Source organism: Lampetra planeri, chromosome 10 (assembly GCF_965212315.1).
Source record: "Lampetra planeri chromosome 10, kcLamPlan1.2.h2, whole genome shotgun sequence".
In the NCBI taxonomy this organism is placed as follows: domain Eukaryota; kingdom Metazoa; phylum Chordata; class Hyperoartia; order Petromyzontiformes; family Petromyzontidae; genus Lampetra; species Lampetra planeri.
The window spans coordinates 1,296,559-1,320,052 of NC_136116.1; the positions used below are offsets into that span (position 1 = coordinate 1,296,559).

The 23,494-nt window shown below is 52.3% G+C and overlaps 1 protein-coding gene across 1 annotated transcript in view; it reads right to left on the minus strand.

Annotated features, from left to right (window-relative positions):
• PKD1L1 (polycystin 1 like 1, transient receptor potential channel interacting) overlaps positions 1 to 23,494 on the minus strand; it is an 82,538-nt gene that overhangs the window by 39,294 nt on the left and 19,750 nt on the right. Inside the window, exons 15-24 of the mRNA XM_078597864.1 lie at positions 18,291 to 18,473; positions 17,372 to 17,568; positions 17,021 to 17,245; positions 8,557 to 8,676; positions 7,666 to 7,837; positions 7,172 to 7,426; positions 6,544 to 6,676; positions 5,899 to 6,108; positions 5,210 to 5,391; positions 4,233 to 4,463 (exon numbers count right to left, since the gene is read on the minus strand). Coding sequence (XP_078453990.1) covers positions 4,233 to 4,463; positions 5,210 to 5,391; positions 5,899 to 6,108; positions 6,544 to 6,676; positions 7,172 to 7,426; positions 7,666 to 7,837; positions 8,557 to 8,676; positions 17,021 to 17,245; positions 17,372 to 17,568; positions 18,291 to 18,473 — 1,908 coding nt within the window. The remainder of the gene's footprint in view (positions 1 to 4,232; positions 4,464 to 5,209; positions 5,392 to 5,898; positions 6,109 to 6,543; positions 6,677 to 7,171; positions 7,427 to 7,665; positions 7,838 to 8,556; positions 8,677 to 17,020; positions 17,246 to 17,371; positions 17,569 to 18,290; positions 18,474 to 23,494) is intronic.

Consider the following 23,494-nt stretch of genomic DNA (forward strand, 5'->3'; position numbering starts at 1 on the left):
TAGTCACGAAAGCTTCAAATCTAGAATTAATGCCCTCTACGGGGAGGAATTCCACCTATCTGTTAGAGTTTTTAACAGACAACGAGACAAGAAGTCACAGCTTCTCGAGACGCTGGCCTTCCTCAAGAGATGCCGAGATAACAAGGTAATACCCATCGCTTTCACACTCACATCCGCTGCTGTGTCCTCACCGAACTCTAAACAGATCTTTTTTTAAGCTAGCCTATCACTAATCTCAGAGAGAATAAGGTTACTCCGATCTGAACTCGATAATTTAGACAAGACTCTCTTACAAACACATTTAATGTTAACACAAAAAATGTCACCTTCTGATTGGAACCACGTTGATAACATGACTTATGCTTCTGCTGACTCAATGTCAGCCAAATGCAAAGCTAACCTGATTTCTAAATTCAACCTCCTATCTAAGAAGAAACCAGAGCCACACATCGCAAAGCTGGATGTTAACAAGACCGTGATTAATCAGAGTAACATCCCAATTTCTGACACTCTAAAAACGGTACTGGCCAAAGGACTAAATTTCGCCGTCACCCCTAAATATATACCAGTAGAGGATATGATTTCTCAGATTGATGTAGCCCTCAGAGGCATAGGACACATCCATGCGGATGTAGCAAGAGCTGAAATAGCTACTATTCTTAAGAATGCTAAGAAACCCACTAGTAACATCAGCAAAAACGAACGCTCTGAACTCGCTGACCTAAAAAAGAGAGATGATATAGTCATCCTCTCGGCAGACAAGAGCAATGCCACGGTCATCATGGATAAAGATTCATACAACAACAAAATCCTGGACCTTCTTAATGATGGGAGTTACTCCAAAATTAAAAAGGATCCCACTAAAAGCCTAACGACGAAAACCAACAGTATCATCACGAGTTCGACTTCCCTAATCGAACCAAGCAAACGTCCCTCTCTAAAACCATCGGCGGCAAGACCTCCCAGACTCTATGGTCTTCCCAAAATCCATAAGGAAGGCACCCCGCTACGACCCATTGTGTCGACGATAAACTCTCCTACGTACAAACTAGCCCGTTTTCTATCAGATACTCTGCTCCCTTTCACAGGCAAGACCTCTTCGGCAGTACTCAACTCAACCCAATTAGTCTCTATGGTTAAGGACATGGTACTATCTCCTGATGACATCCTCGTCAGCTTTGATGTAGTATCTTTGTTTACCAAAGTCCCAGTACCGGACACCCTAACAATAATTGAGGACTTAGTCCAACATGGATTGAATTCTGATGCACCTGCGCTGGTTAGGCATTGCCTCACCAACACCTATTTTACCTGGAATGGCACCTTCTACAAACAGAATGAGGGTACCCCTATGGGCTCCCCTTTGTCACCAGTTATAGCCAACATGTTCATGGAAAAGTTTGAATCAGACGCCATCCAGACATCCACCCTGCGTCCTTCCCTGTGGAAGAGGTATGTAGATGACACTTTCGTCATCTGGCCACATGGCCTCCCAGCATTGAACCACTTCTTGGACCACATCAATTCTAGACACCCATCCATCAGATTCACCATGGAAGTGGAGAAAGACGGTAAACTACCATTCTTGGATATTCTGTTTGAGAGGAGGCCTGACGGATCCTTGGGACATTCTGTCTACAGGAAAGCCACCCACAGAGATTCCTACTTGAAACCGGATTCCCACCACCACCCATCTCAAAAGAATTCTCTCATCAAAACGCTATACCACAGAGCCCATGGCATTTCTGACAAACACCACCTGACCGGTGAATTAAGACATGTACATCGGGCCCTCAGGATGAACGGATACTCTGACCGTACTATCCGCCAAGCTGTCTCTCCCACCACACAGAAACAGCCACATGAAACTCCGACCAAAACCATCACATTACCATACATAGCAGGCGTGACCAAAAAGATCTCCAAAATTCTAAACAAACATAAGATCCAAGTCCGATTCAGTACAGTGCATAAAATCCGTGATCTGATTCCATCTGTGAAGGATGTCGTTCCTGACTTACAGTATCCTGGAGTCTACAAATTGAGTTGCATTTGTGGTGATTGCTACATTGAAGAAACGAAACGTCATGTTTCTGATCGTGTCCGCGAGCACAAGTCAGATCTGAAACACGGCAGAACTGATTCTTCTGCCGTTGCCGATCATTGCTACAACTCGGTGGGCTCTCATGAAATTGTCTTTTCCGAGACCAAGGTTCTCTGCAAACCTCCTGGCTACCATCAAAGGTTTGTACACGAAGCCATACAAATATACAAACACAGACATAATTTCAACCGTGATGATGGGTACAAACTTAGTAATCATTGGAAAGATGTTATCAACCACGCAAAAAAGACTTAATTACACTTTTTTGGACCATCTTATCTGACAGGCACTATTTTACTTTACTTTACCGAGTGTTAACATCCCCAGTTATTTTTTAACAGTACTCTCTTCATTGTTCAGCCAGCATTGGTATAAACATGGGCATTTTCGTTCTTTTGTCTATCATGTGTATCAGGCCTCCCCTCCCCCTCTCTGTCCATTGTGTTGGCGTGTGCAGCAGCAACCGCGTCCAAGCCGTCGTCCATGCTTTTGGCCCCGCCCCCCCCCCTCCCCCTCCCGATGCGTTGTACTTAGCACTCCGTGCTGTCTTTGAGCCCCGCCCCCCTCCCTCCCGATACGTTCCATTCATTGGCTACCACATTCTGATGAGCCCCCCCCTCTCCTCCCCCCTTCAACTTGCTTATAAGGGATTACATCTTGAATCATTGCCTCACTTGATGCAGCTAATTCGGCTGTGACGGTCCCCTCATTGGAAAGATGTTATCAACCATGCAAAAAAGAGTTAATTACACACTTTTGGACCATCTTATCTGACAGGCACTATTTTACTTCACTGAGTGTTAACATCCCTAACGTTTAACAGTACTCTTTATTGTCAGCCAACACTGGTATAAACATGGGCATTTCCGCTCCTTTACTATTATGTACATCCACCGTTACTTGCGCAACACCTCCCTAACCACGAGTCCATTCATCCCACAGTGACTTGCGCACAAACAGCATAACAAAGAGCGGCTTAATCGTATCTAATTCATTTACCCACCCAGCATTATAACAAAAACAGTAATTGATCACTTCACAACTCCTCCTCCCCCCTTAACCACTATATAAGGTACAGATATTTTGCTGTGACGGTTTCACCTGATGACGGAAGCTTGTGTTACCTCCGAAACGTCGTGATTTTTATTGTTTTATTTTTATTAATTTTTACCTACGTGACTTTACCGAAAGAACTAAGAGTAACAAATAAAATACAAAAAAATTGTAGGTAGTGAAATAAAATTACGGAAACATCAACATATACTTACGGTGATTGTTGCACAGATGTTTCAAGGAAACTAACAGCGTGTGCGCCGCATGGCAACTACCTACTCGTGTGCGAAGCCTTCCAATCAAAGCAACGGTTCTGCTTGAGTCTCAGGAAAGAACGCTCGTTATTGAAATACCCAAACATCGCAATGCGGGGCACTCCTTATAATACGTCTGAAGATTCATTGAAGCTTTCTCTCATAAATGGAGGGCATTGTTACAAATATTGACAGTATTGTTAAGACTAACTTTTATGTTCAGAAACTGAACACATTGATCAAAAACACTGCCCTAGAAAAATATCTAATCGATGACGTTTTGAGCAGTGGCCCATCATCATAGCACAAGGATAGAGAGGCCAGTGCCAGAGAGATGGAGGGAGTCATAGTTGGAGACTACACTATACACCTGTACACGATATGGCCCTGATGGAAATTTTACTTAAGAATGTTTCCGAATTAAGTTTTTAATTGGTGCATGACCAGTTACTCATGAGTAGATATGGAGGAAGGGACAAACCGTTTTAAAATCTAACATATTAATACATACACTCATTTGTATTAAAGGCATAATTATTCAAAGTTGCTGACAAATCCTGGGTAACCATGTTGCAGTTGGCTTCTTATTGGAGAGAGAGAGATGCATAAACTCGTTTTGCTTCAGAGCAAATGCGATTCTCTGCCAGCGCTTGACGCAACCCAGGATTGCGCTTGCAAAAGAGGCCACGTTGTTTCATGCCCTCAACGGGTTTATTTTATCTCTTCATTAAACAAAGGGTACGACCAGCAGCAACAACACAACAGCAACATAACAACACAACAACAACACCACAACAAAACAACAACAACACGACACGCACCGGAGGGGGGCTTCTTGGTAGATGGTGACGAACTGCTTGGCGGTAACGGCGTCCCGTCCGGGCTTGCCGACGGTGAGCGAGATGACGAAGGCGTCCGTCTGCACCAGCAGCGCGGCGGGGAACTCGAGGCGCATGGCGCTCGACTCGAGGGGGCTGAGGCCGCCGCCCAGGGAAGTCACGTCCCAGCACGAGGTGCGCGGCTTCCCCTTCAGGTAGCAGCCCCAGCTGAACCTGCGGCAGCCGGACGTGATTGTTTACTCCCCGGGGTCCCCTGACGCCAACAAGAGAGTCAAAAGCGCCCCGGCGGTCGGGCAACGGACACGCGAGAAAGTTGCCGCTGCGAAAACCTGCAGGCCCACACTCACTGCCCTTTCCCCTCTGCGGAAACGTCGATAATGGAGGAGGAATAGGTGATGGTTGATGATAAGAAAAGAGGCCCATAGCTCAGCTCTAAATTATACCTTTTGTTAGCACTACTTCTCGTCATAACCCATCATCCATCATCGCAGCACAAGGCGAGTGTCTTACATTGCTGAAACCATTAAGCAAACGAGGTTTTTTATCAAACCTATAGTGCGCCCTCAAACTACGATGGGCACATATAACTGTGCCCTGCATTTACCGGGATTTTTTTTTGCCACACCCATAACATTGGAACTAAGAACGGTCAACTGCACTCTGCGAGAGATCAACCACTGAACGCAGAGTGCAAGGCACGCCGACTCTCGTTGTGAGCCGCGTCTCCATGCTGCACAGAAACGTCACACATCAGCCAGCTCTCGGTCCAGTTAGCAGTGGATTGTGAGTTCCAGAATTTTGTAAAAAAAAAAAAATCAACTGCAATAACATTAAAACTTGTAAATGTGTAAAAAGTATTCATAAATGAAACAATCCTTTGTTCACAAAATTATTTTACCGGGCCATCCTGAATGAACCCGAAATGTAAAGGACATGGTGGAGGCGATGACCCAACTCGCCTGAGGTCGGTCGAGGCCTCCGGGTCGTCGGGGTCGAGGGAACGCGACCCGTCCAGCAGCACGTGTTGCTGCCGAGTGAGGAACACCCTCGTGCCGCCGGAGATGATGCTCACGAGCGGCGAGGGCTCCACCACGACGCTCACCGCGTACACCGCGTACACAATCGTGCCCGCGATCTGCACCTGGGCGCGGTTCGCCACGCCACAAAAGATGCCGCTCGGTGCCAAGTTTCTCACTCTCTCTCTCATTGACAAAGGCTTGAGTGGGGACACCCTGACCCTGCGGCCCAACATGCTGACGGACAACCAGACCTATGCCGTCGTGCTGACCGTCACCAGCACGTTGGGTATTGAGGCCCCCATGCCTCACTACAACTGCATCCTCGTTGCCACTGACGCGGCTTCGCCGGCTCAGATCTACATCACACCAACTGCTGAGGAGCTGAAACCAGGCCACGGTCAGCGTACTTCTGAGTTCACCGTCATGAAAACAAAACAGGAACATCAGGAAGAACCGGAGCCAAATTTTATGCTGAAGAGCCATTGTTGTCTGAAATATTAGCTGACTGGAGGTGTTGCCGTTGTACGGCGGCGACAGAGACAGTTTTCACGCGGCACTCGTATGAATGTACACGGCGTACCGTTGTGCGGAGAACGATGCCGTCACTAAGAGTGCAGCCACACGCTCACCTTGGTGGCCACGGTATAGTTCCCGTAGCTCAGGGTGTTCGCCGGAATGACAAGCCCCCGGTTGTTGGTGGCCACAGATGGCGGCAGCGCCAGCACAGAGCCGTCCTTGTCAACGACGGTCCAGTTGAAAAGCAGCAGCCGGGAGGTGACGCAGTCGACTTTCTCATCCTCCAGACTCACAGCCAGCGCCAGTGGTCGCCGGCGGACCATCTGCTAGGGGCAGAGGCAGCATGAGGACAAAGCCCTTGATACATGGCACCGCGCGTATTTTCACGAAGAAAAATACATTTTCAGTATCTAATAAAAAATTACAGCCAATCCTGTCTCTTCTCACGACCCCGCAATACCCTCCTGTGCATGGATATTTCACGTAAGCCCAAATTAAGCTATTTTTTCGCAGGCCACTTACATGACGTGTCTGTTTCCATCTAGTGACAACATCTGGGGAAATAACAATATTGCAATTCAGGACTTGGGCCCCCATGTCTCACTCATTTAGCTTTTTATTTACCAAAAATTTAACTGACCATGTTAACAGAATACATTTTCTGGCTGCAGGGTGCTGTGCGGTTGGAAAGCGCTTTGCGTGTGAAAAGGTTCAAGCGTTCGTGCGTTTCAATCTGTGGTGCTTTTGGGAGCACGGGCCTTGATGGGCAGCGAGACGTGCAGCTTGACGAGCGGCGGGGAGCACGGCTCCAGCACCACAAACACCGTCTTCTGCAGCTGACCCGACGAGACGTCGTTCCACACCGTCACCTCCACCTCAAACTCCCCCTGCCTGCACGACAGCACCGCCAAACCAGAGACGCCATTATTAGACAGACTGCACAACAAGTAGGGCTGCCACCTTTCAGGTACCAAAAATAAACCACGATTCACTATGGGAAGAAGAGGAATCGTTCACAAGACCAGTAGAGGCAGAGAAGTGGATGTAAATGTGTCATTGTCGTAGGTGGTACTTGATTAGTACATAACTGACAAAAACAGGTAGGACGAACCTGGTAAGTCTAGGACAGGTGGCAATGCTGTGCACAAGTAGTTTGGCAATTCAATTACATTAAACAGATTCGTCCCAATCCCAATCAACACACAAGCCTGGCTAACACTCAACATCGAAAAGTGTCCTGCTGCTGAAGTGATATTGAAACAGACATCTTAACCCTGTTTAATTGCCAGAAAGGGTAAGACCTATTCTTGTTTTTCATTCTCAAAGAGACGCCGTGCTCTGTGGGGTAGAACCAAAAGTGCAGGATGGGCTACCTCCCCGGCCCACCTCTGGTAGGTGTGCACTTCCGAGCCGTTTCCTGTCCGCACGTCGCCATCCCCAAAGCTCCAGTTGTAGCGCAGAGCAGAGTTGGAGTTCATGAAGATCTGGAACGTCACGGGCCTACCCAGCAGCAGCCCCGGCACCCTCTTGGTCCCGTTCACCATGAGGCTGTTGATCGCCACGGGCTGCTGCACCTCCAGCGACAGCACGTTGGACACCGTGCAGCTGATGCCGTTGCAGGCGCGCACCGACACGTTGTACCTGCCGCGAGCGGTGCGCCCTCGTGAGCGGAACCAGACGAGTGGTGAGGAACGGAGCACGACGGTGGCGCGGTGACAGACACTCCACAGAGGCAGGTGCCGGGCCAGCGGACGGGGCCAAGCCAGCAGTGGCGTAGACAAGCGTGCCGCTTAAATTCAACATTCAAAAAACGTAGTAACAACAATAATAATTAGCCACGTCGGCAGAGGCCAGGATGGTGGCAGAACTTCGGTACTCACGTGCGGGCGTACTCATAGCTGTAAGTAGCGTAAGGGAGCCGTACGGTGACAGGGTCCGTGCCGTCCCCAAAGTGCCACTCGAACGTGACGGACACAGTGTCGGCCGGAATGACGGAGAAGCCCACAGTGCTTTTCACGGCAAAATACTTGGAAGTCGTCTCGATCATCACAGCTGTGCGAGCCAAAAGGCATGAGCCGGGTTAATGGCACACACGAGACTTTCTACACCGCGACTGTTTTACACTCACCTCTCATTGTCGTTTAGGGACAAAAACGGAATCCTAAAGTCTTACTTAGTTGCAACTAAGTAGAAGCGTTTAATGAAAATGCAGGCAACAGTCTCAAGTCCAGTAAACTCACTGATAACCAATAAGTACAATGAAATACAATTTGAATGTTTGAAGAGTCTAAAAGCAACCATATATATATAAAAAAAACGTTATCTCCTATTATCTATAACAATAACAATCGAAGTGATTTCCTGCTCACATGAGCATCAAGGCAGTGCTCATTTCCCGTTTACAGCCCTGAACCAGTGACTGAAATTGCAAAATCCTATGGCAGGGGCGACTTCTCCATAGGACAATCGCTGCTGACTTCTGCACAAAGTGCTACCTATTTTATTCACCTGGGAGGAATGAGGGGCCCCGATTGCACCTCCAATCTTGATTAGAACTCGTAACCTTCCAATTGCTAGCCACCTGGCAGGTGTTTGTTTTATATTCATTTATAATCTATCACAGCAAACCATATTGGCTCACACCAGAACGATATTTGTTTTCTCTTTTATACATCACTGCGAATGTTTGACGGTGCAATGAGGTTGCAGGTCGGCGTATTGCGGTGCGGTGGACTGGCAGGGCCGCGGGGGTGTGGGTCAGCGGGGCGCACCGTGCATGGCGTTCTGCACGGAGAGCTGCGCCGTGGCGTTGAGTGAGCCCACGAGGTTATAGGCCACCACGGTCACGTTGTAGAGGCCGGTGGACGCGTACGTGTGCTGCACCTGTGGACCTGCAACACAGCCGCAGCACACGCAACAATTAGCAACCCCTCTCCACACTAATAAAAATGCGTGGATACCCCGTTTAGCCATAAGAGACCGTCGGGGCAAGCGTTACTCTCGCCAGCAACTACAAATGTAGGGGGCAGCACTCCAGGGGGTTGTGCAGTAAGTACCAAGCCCAACCACGTGGTCTGGATCAGATATACGCCACGGACTTGCTCTTGATTCGTGGAGTTTGTAGCATGGTGCCAACTACTCCGCTGCCACTTCACTCTCCAAACACACGCACAGGCAGCTAGACACACACAAAGGCAGCTATAGACTCCACACACAGCCAGCTACAGACACACTCACAGGCAGCTACAGACACACGCACAGGCAGCTACAGACACACGCACAGGCAGCTACAGACACACGCACAGGCAGCTACAGACACATGCACAGGCAGCTACAGACACACGAACAGGCAGCTACAGACACACTCACAGGCAGCTACAGACACGTGCACAGGCAGCTACAGACACACGCACAGGCAGCTACAGACACAAACACAGGCAGCTACAGACACACACACATGCAGCTACAGACACACACAGGCAGCTACACACACACACAGGCAGTTACAGACACACGCACAGGCAGCTACAGACACACACAGGCAGCTAAAGACACACACAGGCAGCTACAGACACACACACAGGCAGCTACAGACACACACACAGGCAGCTACAGACACACACAAAGGCAGCTATAGACTCCACACACATGCAGCTACAGACACACTCACAGGCAGCTCCAGACACACACACATGCAGCTACAGACACACTCACAGGCAGCTACAGACACACGCACAGGCAGCTACAGACACACACAGGCAGTTACAGACACACGCAAAGGTAGCTACAGACACACACAGGCAGCTACAGACACACACAGGCAGTTACAGACACACACAGGCAGCTACAGACACACACACAGGCAGCTACAAACACACGCACAGGCAGCTACAGACACACACACAGGCAGCTACAGACACACGCACAGGCAGCTACAGACACACGCACAGGCAGTTACAGACACACGCCCAGGCAGCTACAGACACACGCACAGGTAGCTACAGACACACACACAGGCAGCTACAGACACACACACAGGCAGCTACAGACACACAAACACAGGCAGCTACAGACACACGCACAGGCAGCTACAGACACACACACAGGCAGCTACAGACACGCGCACAGGCAACTACAGACACACGCACAGGCAGCTACAGACACACACAGGCAGCTACAGACACACACACAGGCAGCTACAGACACACACACAGGCAGTTACAGACACCACACACAGGCAGCTACAGACACATACACAGGCAGCTACAGACACACGCACAGGCAGCTACAGACACACGCACAGGCAGCTATAGACACACGCACAGGCAGCTACAGACACACGCACAGGCAGTTACAGAAACCACACACAGGCAGCTACAAACACACACACAGGCAGCTACAGACACACACACAGGCATCTACAGACACACACACACAGGCAGCTACAGACACACACACAGGCAGCTACAGACACACGCACAGGCAGCTACAGACACACGCACAGGCAGTTACAGACACCACACACAGACAGCTACAGACACACACACATGCAGCTACAGACACGTGCACAGGCAGCTACAGACACACGCACAGGCAGCTACAGACACACGCACAGGTAGCTACAGACACACACAGGCAGCTACAGACACACACAGGCAGCTACAGACACACGCACAGGCAGCTACAAACACACGCACAGGCAGCTACAGACACACACAGGCAGCTACAGACACACACAGGCAGCTACAGACACACACAGGCAGTTACAGACACACGTACAGGCAGCTACAAACACACACACAGGCAGCTACAGACACACACAGGCAGCTACAGACACCACACACAGGCAGCTACAGACACACGCACAGGCAGCTACAGACACACGCACAGGCAGTTACAGACACATGCACAGGCAGCTACAGACACACGCACAGGCAGCTACAGACACACACACAGGCAGCTACAGACAAACACACAGGCAGCTACAGACACACACACAGGCAGCTACAACACACACACAGGCAGCTACAGACACACACACAGGCAGCTACAGACACACACACAGGCAGCTACAGACACACGCACAGGCAGCTACAGACACTCGCACGGGCAGCAACAGACACACACACAGGTAGCTACAGACACACACAGGCAGCTACAGACACACACACAGGCAGCTACAGACACACACACAGGCAGCTACAGACACACGCACAGGCAGCTACAGACACTCGCACGGGCAGCAACAGACACACACACAGGTAGCTACAGACACACGCACAGACAGCTACAGACACACGCACAGGCAGCTACAGACACCACGCACAGGCAGCTACAGACACACACAGGTAGCTACAGACACACACAGGCAGCTACAGACACACACACAGGCAGCTACAGACACACACACAGACAGCTACAGACACACACACAGGCAGCTACAGACACACGCACAGGCAGCTACAGACACCACGCACAGGCAGCTACAGACACACACACAGGCAGCTACAGACACGCGCACAGGCAGCTACAGACACCACACACAGGCACCTACAGACACACGCACAGGCAGCTATAGACACCACACACAGGCAGCTACAGACACCACACACAGGCAGCTACAGACACCACACACAGGCAGCTGCAGACACAGGTTCTGGTGTCAAGGACATGGGCCCGCATCTGCTGTTCTGTCACTATGTAGTCCAGCAGATGTTCTTCCTTGGACCCGGCATGCATCCATGATGTTGTGTGGATGCGCCGATGCCGTAACAGCGTCTTGGTAATTACAAGCCCATGGGCTGCACAAAAATCTAGCAGCCTCCTACTGTTGTTATTGAGCTGATCTGGCCCATGCCTTCCAATCACTCCATACCAGGTGCCAGCATCATCAGGCATTGAAGTCACCCAACAAGATGACTATCCCGAGGGGCCACTTTAGCCAGCACCTGTGACAGGAGGTCATAGAAGGCATCTGTCTTATCGGCCTTGCCTGCATCCCTCCATGGATGTTCGTCTTCGGTGGGAGCATAAGTAACCATGACCACCACTCCTCACCTCCGGTTGATGGGAAGGCGAGCCCAAAGTAGCCTGGGGCTTACAGCTTCCCACACCTCACCGCCACGCTCCCACGCCCCCTTCATTCTTATGTTCAGAAGAAGAGCCACTCCCTGTTGTTTGGTAGTCTCCTGCCCCGAGTAGAGAACTGTCCACCCTTCATGATGGCAGGAGCCAGAGCCGGTCCACCGGACCTCCTGAATACCAGAGATCCAGGCGGTACCATTCCAGCTCCTGACAGAGGAGTGGCAGCCTCTCATCCGCAGTGAGCATTCGAACATTCCAAGTGGCCATCCGTAGTGACTTTTTGTTGTTTCTGGAGGAGCCGCGGGGGTAAAAATTCAATGTCCTGGCTCCGCCAAATGGGGTTTGGCCAGGAGTCGTCATAGACGCCTATCCCCCTGGGGCCTCCGACACAAGCTTATTAATGATATATTTTTTACTTGGTTTTGTGGTAATTTATTGAAGGTGGAGGGGTTACCAGCCCCTCGCACCCATCCAGAGTCCCCATTTAGCTGATGTGGTGGTTACAAATGCCCTGAGGGGAAAGGTCAATCGGAATTGGCCCTCCCTCCCCACAGCATTGTCAACGACAACGTTGCCCGTCCGGCACCACGAGGAGGTAGGAGGTTGTTTTTGCCGCACACAAACACAGGCAGCTACAGACACACGCACAGGCAGCTACAGACACACGCACAGGCAGTTACAGACACACGCCCAGGCAGCTACAGACACACGCACAGGTAGCTACAGACACACACACAGGCAGCTACAGACACAGGCAGCTACAGACACACAAACACAGGCAGCTACAGACACACGCACAGGCAGCTACAGACACACACACAGGCAGCTACAGACACGCGCACAGGCAACTACAGACACACGCACAGGCAGCTACAGACACACACAGGCAGCTACAGACACACACACAGGCAGCTACAGACACACACACAGGCAGTTACAGACACCACACACAGGCAGCTACAGACACATACACAGGCAGCTACAGACACACGCACAGGCAGCTACAGACACACGCACAGGCAGCTATAGACACACGCACAGGCAGCTACAGACACACGCACAGGCAGTTACAGAAACCACACACAGGCAGCTACAAACACACACACAGGCAGCTACAGACACACACACAGGCATCTACAGACACACACACACAGGCAGCTACAGACACACACACAGGCAGCTACAGACACACGCACAGGCAGCTACAGACACACGCACAGGCAGTTACAGACACCACACACAGACAGCTACAGACACACACACATGCAGCTACAGACACGTGCACAGGCAGCTACAGACACACGCACAGGCAGCTACAGACACACGCACAGGTAGCTACAGACACACACAGGCAGCTACAGACACACACAGGCAGCTACAGACACACGCACAGGCAGCTACAAACACACGCACAGGCAGCTACAGACACACACAGGCAGCTACAGACACACACAGGCAGCTACAGACACACACAGGCAGTTACAGACACACGTACAGGCAGCTACAAACACACACACAGGCAGCTACAGACACACACAGGCAGCTACAGACACCACACACAGGCAGCTACAGACACACGCACAGGCAGCTACAGACACACGCACAGGCAGCTACAGACACATGCACAGGCAGCTACAGACACACGCACAGGCAGCTACAGACACACACACAGGCAGCTACAGACAAACACACAGGCAGCTACAGACACACACACAGGCAGCTACAACACACACACAGGCAGCTACAGACACACACACAGGCAGCTACAGACACACACACAGGCAGCTACAGACACACGCACAGGCAGCTACAGACACTCGCACGGGCAGCAACAGACACACACACAGGTAGCTACAGACACACACAGGCAGCTACAGACACACACACAGGCAGCTACAGACACACACACAGGCAGCTACAGACACACGCACAGGCAGCTACAGACACTCGCACGGGCAGCAACAGACACACACACAGGTAGCTACAGACACACGCACAGACAGCTACAGACACACGCACAGGCAGCTACAGACACCACGCACAGGCAGCTACAGACACACACAGGTAGCTACAGACACACACAGGCAGCTACAGACACACACACAGGCAGCTACAGACACACACACAGACAGCTACAGACACACACACAGGCAGCTACAGACACACGCACAGGCAGCTACAGACACCACGCACAGGCAGCTACAGACACACACACAGGCAGCTACAGACACGCGCACAGGCAGCTACAGACACCACACACAGGCACCTACAGACACACGCACAGGCAGCTATAGACACCACACACAGGCAGCTACAGACACCACACACAGGCAGCTACAGACACCACACACAGGCAGCTGCAGACACAGGTTCTGGTGTCAAGGACATGGGCCCGCATCTGCTGTTCTGTCACTATGTAGTCCAGCAGATGTTCTTCCTTGGACCCGGCATGCATCCATGATGTTGTGTGGATGCGCCGATGCCGTAACAGCGTCTTGGTAATTACAAGCCCATGGGCTGCACAAAAATCTAGCAGCCTCCTACTGTTGTTATTGAGCTGATCTGGCCCATGCCTTCCAATCACTCCATACCAGGTGCCAGCATCATCAGGCATTGAAGTCACCCAACAAGATGACTATCCCGAGGGGCCACTTTAGCCAGCACCTGTGACAGGAGGTCATAGAAGGCATCTGTCTTATCGGCCTTGCCTGCATCCCTCCATGGATGTTCGTCTTCGGTGGGAGCATAAGTAACCATGACCACCACTCCTCACCTCCGGTTGATGGGAAGGCGAGCCCAAAGTAGCCTGGGGCTTACAGCTTCCCACACCTCACCGCCACGCTCCCACGCCCCCTTCATTCTTATGTTCAGAAGAAGAGCCACTCCCTGTTGTTTGGTAGTCTCCTGCCCCGAGTAGAGAACTGTCCACCCTTCATGATGGCAGGAGCCAGAGCCGGTCCACCGGACCTCCTGAATACCAGAGATCCAGGCGGTACCATTCCAGCTCCTGACAGAGGAGTGGCAGCCTCTCATCCGCAGTGAGCATTCGAACATTCCAAGTGGCCATCCGTAGTGACTTTTTGTTGTTTCTGGAGGAGCCGCGGGGGTAAAAATTCAATGTCCTGGCTCCGCCAAATGGGGTTTGGCCAGGAGTCGTCATAGACGCCTATCCCCCTGGGGCCTCCGACACAAGCTTATTAATGATATATTTTTTACTTGGTTTTGTGGTAATTTATTGAAGGTGGAGGGGTTACCAGCCCCTCGCACCCATCCAGAGTCCCCATTTAGCTGATGTGGTGGTTACAAATGCCCTGAGGGGAAAGGTCAATCGGAATTGGCCCTCCCTCCCCACAGCATTGTCAACGACAACGTTGCCCGTCCGGCACCACGAGGAGGTAGGAGGTTGTTTTTGCCGCACACAAACACAGGCAGCTACAAACACACACACAGGCAGCTACAGACACACGCACAGGCAGCTACAGACACACACAGGCAGCTACAGACACGTGCACAGGCAGCTACAGACACACACACAGGCAGCTACAGACACACGCACAGGCAGCTACAGACACACGCACAGGCAGCTACAGACACACGCACAGGCAGCTACAGACACACACACAGGCAGCTACAGACACACACACACAGGCAGCTACAGACACACACAGGCAGCTACAGACACACACACAGGCAGCTACAGACACCACACACAGGCACCTACAGACACACACACAGGCAGCTACAGACACACACACACAGGCAGCTACAGACAAACGCACAGGCAGCTACAGACACCACACACAGGCAGCTGCAGACACAGGTTCTGGTGTCAAGGACATGGGCCCGCATCTGCTGTTCTGTCACTATGTAGTCCAGCAGATGTTCTTCCTTGGACCCGGCATGCATCCATGATGTTGTGTGGATGCGCCGATGCCGTAACAGCGTCTTGGTAATTACAAGCCCATGGGCTGCACAAAAATCTAGCAGCCTCCTACTGTTGTTATTGAGCTGATCTGGCCCATGCCTTCCAATCACTCCATACCAGGTGCCAGCATCATCAGGCATTGAAGTCACCCAACAAGATGACTATCCCGAGGGGCCACTTTAGCCAGCACCTGTGACAGGAGGTCATAGAAGGCATCTGTCTTATCGGCCTTGCCTGCATCCCTCCACGGATGTTCGTCTTCGGTGGGAGCATAAGTAACCATGACCACCACTCCTCACCTCCGGTTGATGGGAAGGCGAGCCCAAAGTAGCCTGGGGCTTACAGCTTCCCACACCTCACCGCCACGCTCCCACGCCCCCTTCATTCTTATGTTCAGAAGAAGAGCCACTCCCTGTTGTTTGGCAGTCTCCTGCCCCGAGTAGAGAACTGTCCACCCCTCATGATGGCAGGAGCCAGAGCCGGTCCACCGGACCTCCTGAATACCAGAGATCCAGGCGGTACCATTCCAGCTCCTGACAGAGGAGTGGCAGCCTCTCCTCTGCAATGAGCATTCGAACATTCCACGTGGCCATCCGTAGTGACTTTTTGTTGTTTCTGGAGGAGCCCCGGGGGTAAAAATTCAATGTCCTGGCTCCGCCAAATGGGGTTTGGCCAGGAGTCGTCATAGACGCCTATCCCCCTGGGGCCTCCGACACAAGCTTATTAATGATATATTTTTTACTTGGTTTTGTGGTAATTTATTGAAGGTGGAGGGGTTACCAGCCCCTCACACCCATCCAGAGTCCCCATTTAGCTGCTGTGGTGGTTACAAATGCCCTGAGGGGAAAGGTCAATCGGAATTGGCCCTCCCTCCCACAGCATTGTCCACGACAACGTTGCCCGTCCGGCACCACGAGGAGGTAGGAGGTTGTTTTTGCCGCACACAAACACAGGCAGCTACAAACACACACACAGGCAGCTACAGACACACGCACAGGCAGCTACAGACACACACAGGCAGCTACAGACACACACACAGGCAGCTACAGACACACACACAGGCAGTTACGGGCACACGCACAGACAGTATACCAAAGCGTAGAGGACGCATCAGCATCCTGTGCCTGTCCATTAGGAATGCAGACTCCCAGACTCCACCACGTGTCAGACCACATGGTGGGGCACGGGGCGGGGAGGGGTGCGATGCAGGGTGATCACGTGTGTACCGGCGGCCAGGTAGTTGGTCTCGTCTCCCATGGACCAGTTGTAGAGTGGCTCTGAACCGAAGCGCAGCCGCGCCGAGCAGCTGACGGGCTCTCCGTGCGGCACCGCACTGGGCGGCGTGTCGATGCTGAGCCCCACTGGCGCCCGCTGCACGTAGAAGGGACCCACCATGCTGGTGACGCTCTCCAGCTCGCTCAACGCCGTCACCGTCACGTTGTACGCTCCCTCTAAAACACGGGTGCACGTTCGTCCGATTACACGCGTCATGGCCACGGCGATGGCCGGATTGCTCCGCGCGATGAGGAGTGCAGGCGTGAATGCGACGCAGCCGTGACTGCAATTCTAGCGATTACCTTCGGTGAATGTGTGCTGCCACGTGGCAGAATAATAAGGTTCGAAGCCCATCAAGGCCTCCACGAGCTGGGAGGTGTTTCCGAGGGTGAAGAGAAAGCTCAGCAGAGAGACGGGGTTTGCCCGCGCCTCAAACACCTGCAACTCCGTTTGCCACGAACCATTCAGGTGTTCATTCAGCGTCGCAAAATTCACATATCTGCCACACAAAGAAAGGTATCCCCCGTATAGCCCTTAACAGAATGTTGGGGCACATACAAACGCAAACGATAAAGAAGCTTGGCACGATAACCTAAATAATTAAGGCAGGGAGGGGCATTGGATGGCTGATGAATAAGATCATGGATACGGTTGGCTCCTTGTGGGATGATAATAATAATAATAACTTACACTTTTATTCAGACTATAATATAACGAAACATCCCAGAGTGCATTTAATATTGTGGCTCGGGGACTCCCTGATGGCAGCTGTCACTGTGGGGAACAAGGTGCAAGTGGGCATTTAGTCTGCCAGTACAGTGCGATGATTGCCATGCGTAATCACTCATTTGCAGAGAAATTGATACTATGATGGCAATGGCAGACTCTTTCAGAATGACATCTCAGGATCTTTAATGTCCACTGAGAATCAGAGGGGCACGTATTTATGATATTTATAATATTTCACCCAGGGTAGTCATCAGGATGGCCTCGCTGATTCGTACCACAACTGGTGAACGTGATAGCACTGGGTTCTGTCACCTGGAGGGCACCGGCCAACACCCAGCATGACTTATCTTGTTCAGTAAAACAATTACCAGGTCCTCTATTGCATCATCTTACATTGGCAATATTCATGATGTTTCACCCTAAACATTTTCCAATTTGGAAAAGCACACCATGTCACCTAGTGCCCTGCGGCAGTTGCGGGGGCAGGTTTACCGATTCAGGGACTTGTTGAACGGATATAACAGCTCCACATTCGTGATTGGTGACAGCACGCGCACGGGACGATCCAGGCTGGCGCTCGCCGACTTGTCGAGCAGGGTGCTCTCAGCCGTCACACTCACGGCGTAGTCGTTGATCTCAACCGCTGGGCAGACCACGGTGCTATGAAAGCCATCGCTGCATTCACACATACATACAAAGACCCCCCCCGTATAGCCTGAATAGACTGTTGGGGCAACTGCTGTTAGCGAGCACCTATGAAGGCTGGCATGGCACACGAGGAGGTGGGTGGGCCGCACCAAGCCCGACGGCCTATGTCTCCCTAGTGGGAGACATAGGCCGTCTGTATGTTTACATACTGCACCTGGCACTCATTTGAGACCGAAGAAAGATAATCGCCACTGGTGGTGGCCGTGGGAATCAAAGTCGGGTCGCCGGGTTCGTAACAACAGTGCCGGTCGGTAACGCTGTGGTGGCAGTGAGCAATGCCATTGGGTAAAGGCCGATTTCAATTGGTACGAGCACACACACAATCACGCAGCTTTATGTGTCCTGAAAGTAGCACAGATTGCAAACGAATCAAGCCACCTCGCAAATAAACCCCCTTGACATTGAGAATTCAACCTGTCATGCCAAAATGAAATGCCACATACTTTCAATGTTTTGCGGCAAAACAACAACAATAATAACAATCATTGACAGCCCTTCAGAAATCCACTGCTGGATGCAGAACTCGTCCATGCAGTGTCATGGTCATGGGAGTTGTTAGCACATAGTTTTCTATTCAAATATTTCTCCTGGAAAATCTTGAGATGGAATGTATCATGAGCAAAGGTGTCCTCCACAGGGTGTCGATTGACACATACACAGCAAACACAAACGCCCATCAGGCCATCCCCTGGCTACCACATTCAGACAAGCCCCCCCTTCCCCCTTAACTTGTATTTAAGGGCTTGTCTCTTGGATTTTTCCTCACTTGATACAGTAAATTCAGCTGTGACGGTCCCACCTGATGACGGAGACTTGTGTTGCCTCCGAAACGTCGTGATTTATTATTTTATTTCTATTATTTGTTATTTATTATTTTTTTCCCCTACGTGACTTTACCGAAAAAAGAGTAGCAAACACAAAGTGAGCACGTATACAAAGAAGTAAAATGTATTACTTATGTAATGCGGGCATAAACGGCCTCGCGGATATGACGTAACGGGGGGAGGGGTTAGGTCACGTGGGGGAGAAGGGAAAGCTCTTAAGGGCGGTAACCGGAAGGGACGGGAGGAGAGTGGAAGAATAAAGACGAGAGGAGGCCACGCAGGGCAGAGAGTGGAGAGTGGCGTGATCGCCACAGGACGGGACTCGGCACCGTTGGCCAGCGGTGTCCGGGCACGGGGGAGACGGAGAGCAGCGGTGGGGCTGCAGAGAGAGCAGCTGAGAGACTGCACAAAGGCGGAGAGGCTAAGAGAAAAGGCTACGTGAGCGACGGCAGCTGCCAAGCTGCCAAGCGGGAGGCGGAGAAGGCTCTGAGCGAGGGCCATGTGGGCAAAGTTGTAAGAACCCAAATAAAGGACAACGGAGACAGACACAGTGAAAGAGTCCTTTATTACACTGGTGTCAGAAGTGAAACGGCATGTCAAAACAGCTCAGAAGAAAGAATATTCCTGCACCATCGTCTGCTGCATCATCCGACGACGACGACCTTCCTCAGGCAGTGGACCTGCCTGCGATGGAGGAGGAGATCCGAGAGTTCAAGATGTCGCCGCGTCGGTGGACCCGTCCGCGCCAGAGGATGCTGACTTACGATGGAGGCAGATGGCGGCGCAGCTGGAGACCTTGAAAACCGTACTGGCGCAACTGTGCGACCTCGTCACGCCGGCGACGGCGTCGGGGAGGCCCGGGAGTGATCCGCAGGCCGCGGTCTTGCCTGCGCTGCAAGCGCCATCTGCCACGCGGCACGAAGACGCCATCTTGGGCGTGGCAGGGGAAGAACAGTGGGAAGCCGCCATCTTGCGCCCTCCGCGGCGGGGGGCCGCCATCTTGGACACGTTGTGGTGCGACGTCATCTTGAATATGCCACGCGACGAGTCACCTGCGGAGGACGGCGCAGCAAGGAGTCGTAGCCATCACTTGACAACTGTTAAAGAATTCTCCATCGGTGGCGACTGGAGTGCTTTCACCTGCAGATTTTGGCGGCGGTGCGCTCCGCCAGGTGGACTGACGCAGAGGCCCTGGAAGTTCTGCCAACTCTTCTCGACGACGAGTCGGTGCGATTCTTCCGTTCCATAAAGGCCGAGAAAAAGAAAACATTGAGAGGAATTTTTGACGAGATGGCAGATGCGTACGAGCCGCCGGATGATGCTCACCGCCGGTTCGTTCAACGCCAGCGGGCACCCGAAGAGTCGCCGGTGGAAAACAGGGGTGCTGTCTTGGAGTTAGCCATGGCCGCATACCCGGAGCCGGAGCCTGACCTACTCGAACCCCTCATTTTGGGCAAGATGCTCGAGCTGTCCAGGGATTTGGGGATCCCTATGCCGGTGTGTGGCAATGAAAAGCTGACATCCCGGGCGGCCGCAAAGTGTCTGGATGCCCAGTTTAATCTACGCCGTTGGAAGCAAGTCACGGCGTGGACGGGGGGGCCCATCGTCGAGGGAGGTGCCGTGGGTTGGGATCCCAAGAAGGTGGTGTACTTTTCTGACGGGGGGGGCCCGCAGGAGCTGACAGCCGCCTCTGCGCAGTGGTCGGCCTGCGGTGGACCGGGGCCGCGATCTGCGCCGCCGACGCGGGAGCGTCGGGATGGGGGGCCTGCGGCGCGGCGCAACAACATCGAGTGCTTCCGCTGCGGTCGTAAGGGCCATTACGCCAGGGACTGCTGGGCCCGTATCCCAGGACTGCCCCAGCAGGAGGTCTCGACAGCAGACGTGCCGGGGAAGGACCATCTTGGACAGGCAAGTCGGTGCGCACCAGACACCCGGCAAGGCTTGACACCTCATTCATCACCATTGCTGCGCGATCTGGGTGTTGTTAATAACGGGAGGCCATCGACTGGGCCATGTCGCTCAGTAACACAGTGGCGTAAATTGGCACGGCGGGTTGTCGCGGCCGCTACTGGTTCGTCCACTGTACCGGGTTCTATACAGGGGGTTGACGTGCGCATTTTAGTGGACTCCGGTGCGTCCGCGACCATTATATCGGATGTAATTTTCCATCTGTTGGGCATCCCACCAGAGGCCGTGCGTCCGGTTTACGATTCCTGCGTTGCGGCGAACGGGGGTAGTATGGGCATTGTGGGCCAGGTGGACGCCAATATATCTATCGGGGGAGTGTCAGCCTCGAGAATTGTGTTAATCTCGAGGTCCCTTGCGGTTCCGTGTTTGTTGGGAACTGATTTTCTGGCCAAAATGCCCATTCGAATTAGAGTTAATCAAAACTGTATCGAATTACCGGGGGGTCGAAAAATTACATTTCTGCCGTCGCCCTGGGGGCAACCTGCTCCGGTCTGCCAGGTGCAGGCGCTGTCCGAGGTATCTGTTGACATTCCACCTGGCTCACAGATGCTTATCCCCTTGCGATATCGGAAACCTGTACCTGGTCGGGAGGGAGCAACTGGAGTTTTGTTATCGCCGTCCGCTACTATAACGGGCGGATCGGCGCTCGTCGGGGCACAGACTATTATCCGGCCGGACCAGCAGCCATTTTTGCAGGTGCTTAATGGGAGTACGGAAAATGTGTGTGTGCCGGCTGGAATGGTTGTGGCACATGCCACTACAGCGTTTACGGCCCAGGACTATCTGGGCCGCCGGGAGATGGTTGCCGGTGTTTCGGGCCCTGCGGCCCCAGATAATCGCTGGATCGCTGAATTGTGCGGAGAAAATTCTTCCCTTTCCGGGGATCAACGTTCCGCGCTTCGCGCGCTATTGTTGAGTTATTCCGATGTGTTTAGCTCCGACGATCTGGACTTGGGAAGCACCTCCCTGCTTTCCCATCATATTGACACAGGGGATGCTGCTCCTATTCGGTTGAACTCGCATCGGATGAGTCCGGCGGAGCGAGATCATGTTCGAGGGGCAGTGGATGACATGTTGGCTGCGGACATAATATCTCCATCTAACAGCCCATGGGGCGCGCCTGTTGTCTTGTTTAAAAAGAAAGACGGGAAATTGCGATTTTGCGTGGATTTTCGGAAATTAAATAAAGTGTCCGTGGCAGATGCGTACCCCCTGCCGTATATGGACGATTCCCTCGATGCCTTGTCGGGGGCAAAGTTCTTTTCGACGCTGGATCTCTCTTCGGGATTCTGGCAGCTTCCCCTCGATGAGTCCTCACGGGAAAAGACTGCTTTCCGTACGCCGCAGGGGTTATTTCAATTTAATTGTCTTCCGATGGGGTTAAATGCTGCCCCTGCCACATTTCAGAGGTTGATGGAACTGGTATTAACGGGGTTGCAGTGGGAGACATGTCTGATATATTTAGACGATATTATCGCCTTCAGCCGCACATTTGACGAACATTTATTGAGGTTGGAGGCGGTGTTCGCCAGGATGCGCTCCGCCAATCTGAAATTTAAACCTAAGAAATGTCACCTACTGCAACGGTCCGTGCGCTATTTGGGACATATCGTTAGTGCGGTCGGGGTTGCCACGGATCCGGACAAGACGGCGTGCGTCCGTGACTGGCCAACCCCGGCCACGGTGGGGGATGTGCGTCGGTTTTTGGGGTTTGCCTCATATTATCGTAGGTTTGTTCCCAATTTTGCAACGATTGCGAGGCCTCTGCACCTCCTTACGGGTAAAGGACGAAAATTTGATTGGGGACCGCCGGAGGAGGCGTCGTTTAAAGGCTTGCGCGATCGGTTGGCTACGGCGCCGACGTTGGATTATTCAGATTTTGATCACCCCTTCATTCTGGATATGGACGCGAGTGACACGGGCGTTGGGGCCGTGTTGTCACAGTCCAAAGGCGGTGTGGAGCGCGTGGTGGCGTACGGTAGCCGGGTTTTGTCTCCCGCCGAAACCCGCTACTGCGTCACTCGCCGGGAACTTTTGGCTATTGTCTACTTTCTCCGCCAATTTCGACCGTATCTCTATGGCCGTTCGTTTATTGTGCGCAGGGATCATGCGGCTTTGCGGTATGCCCTGAAGGTGGACCAACCATCCGGCCAGTTGGCGCAATGGTTGGACACGCTGCAGGAGTTTTCCTTCCAA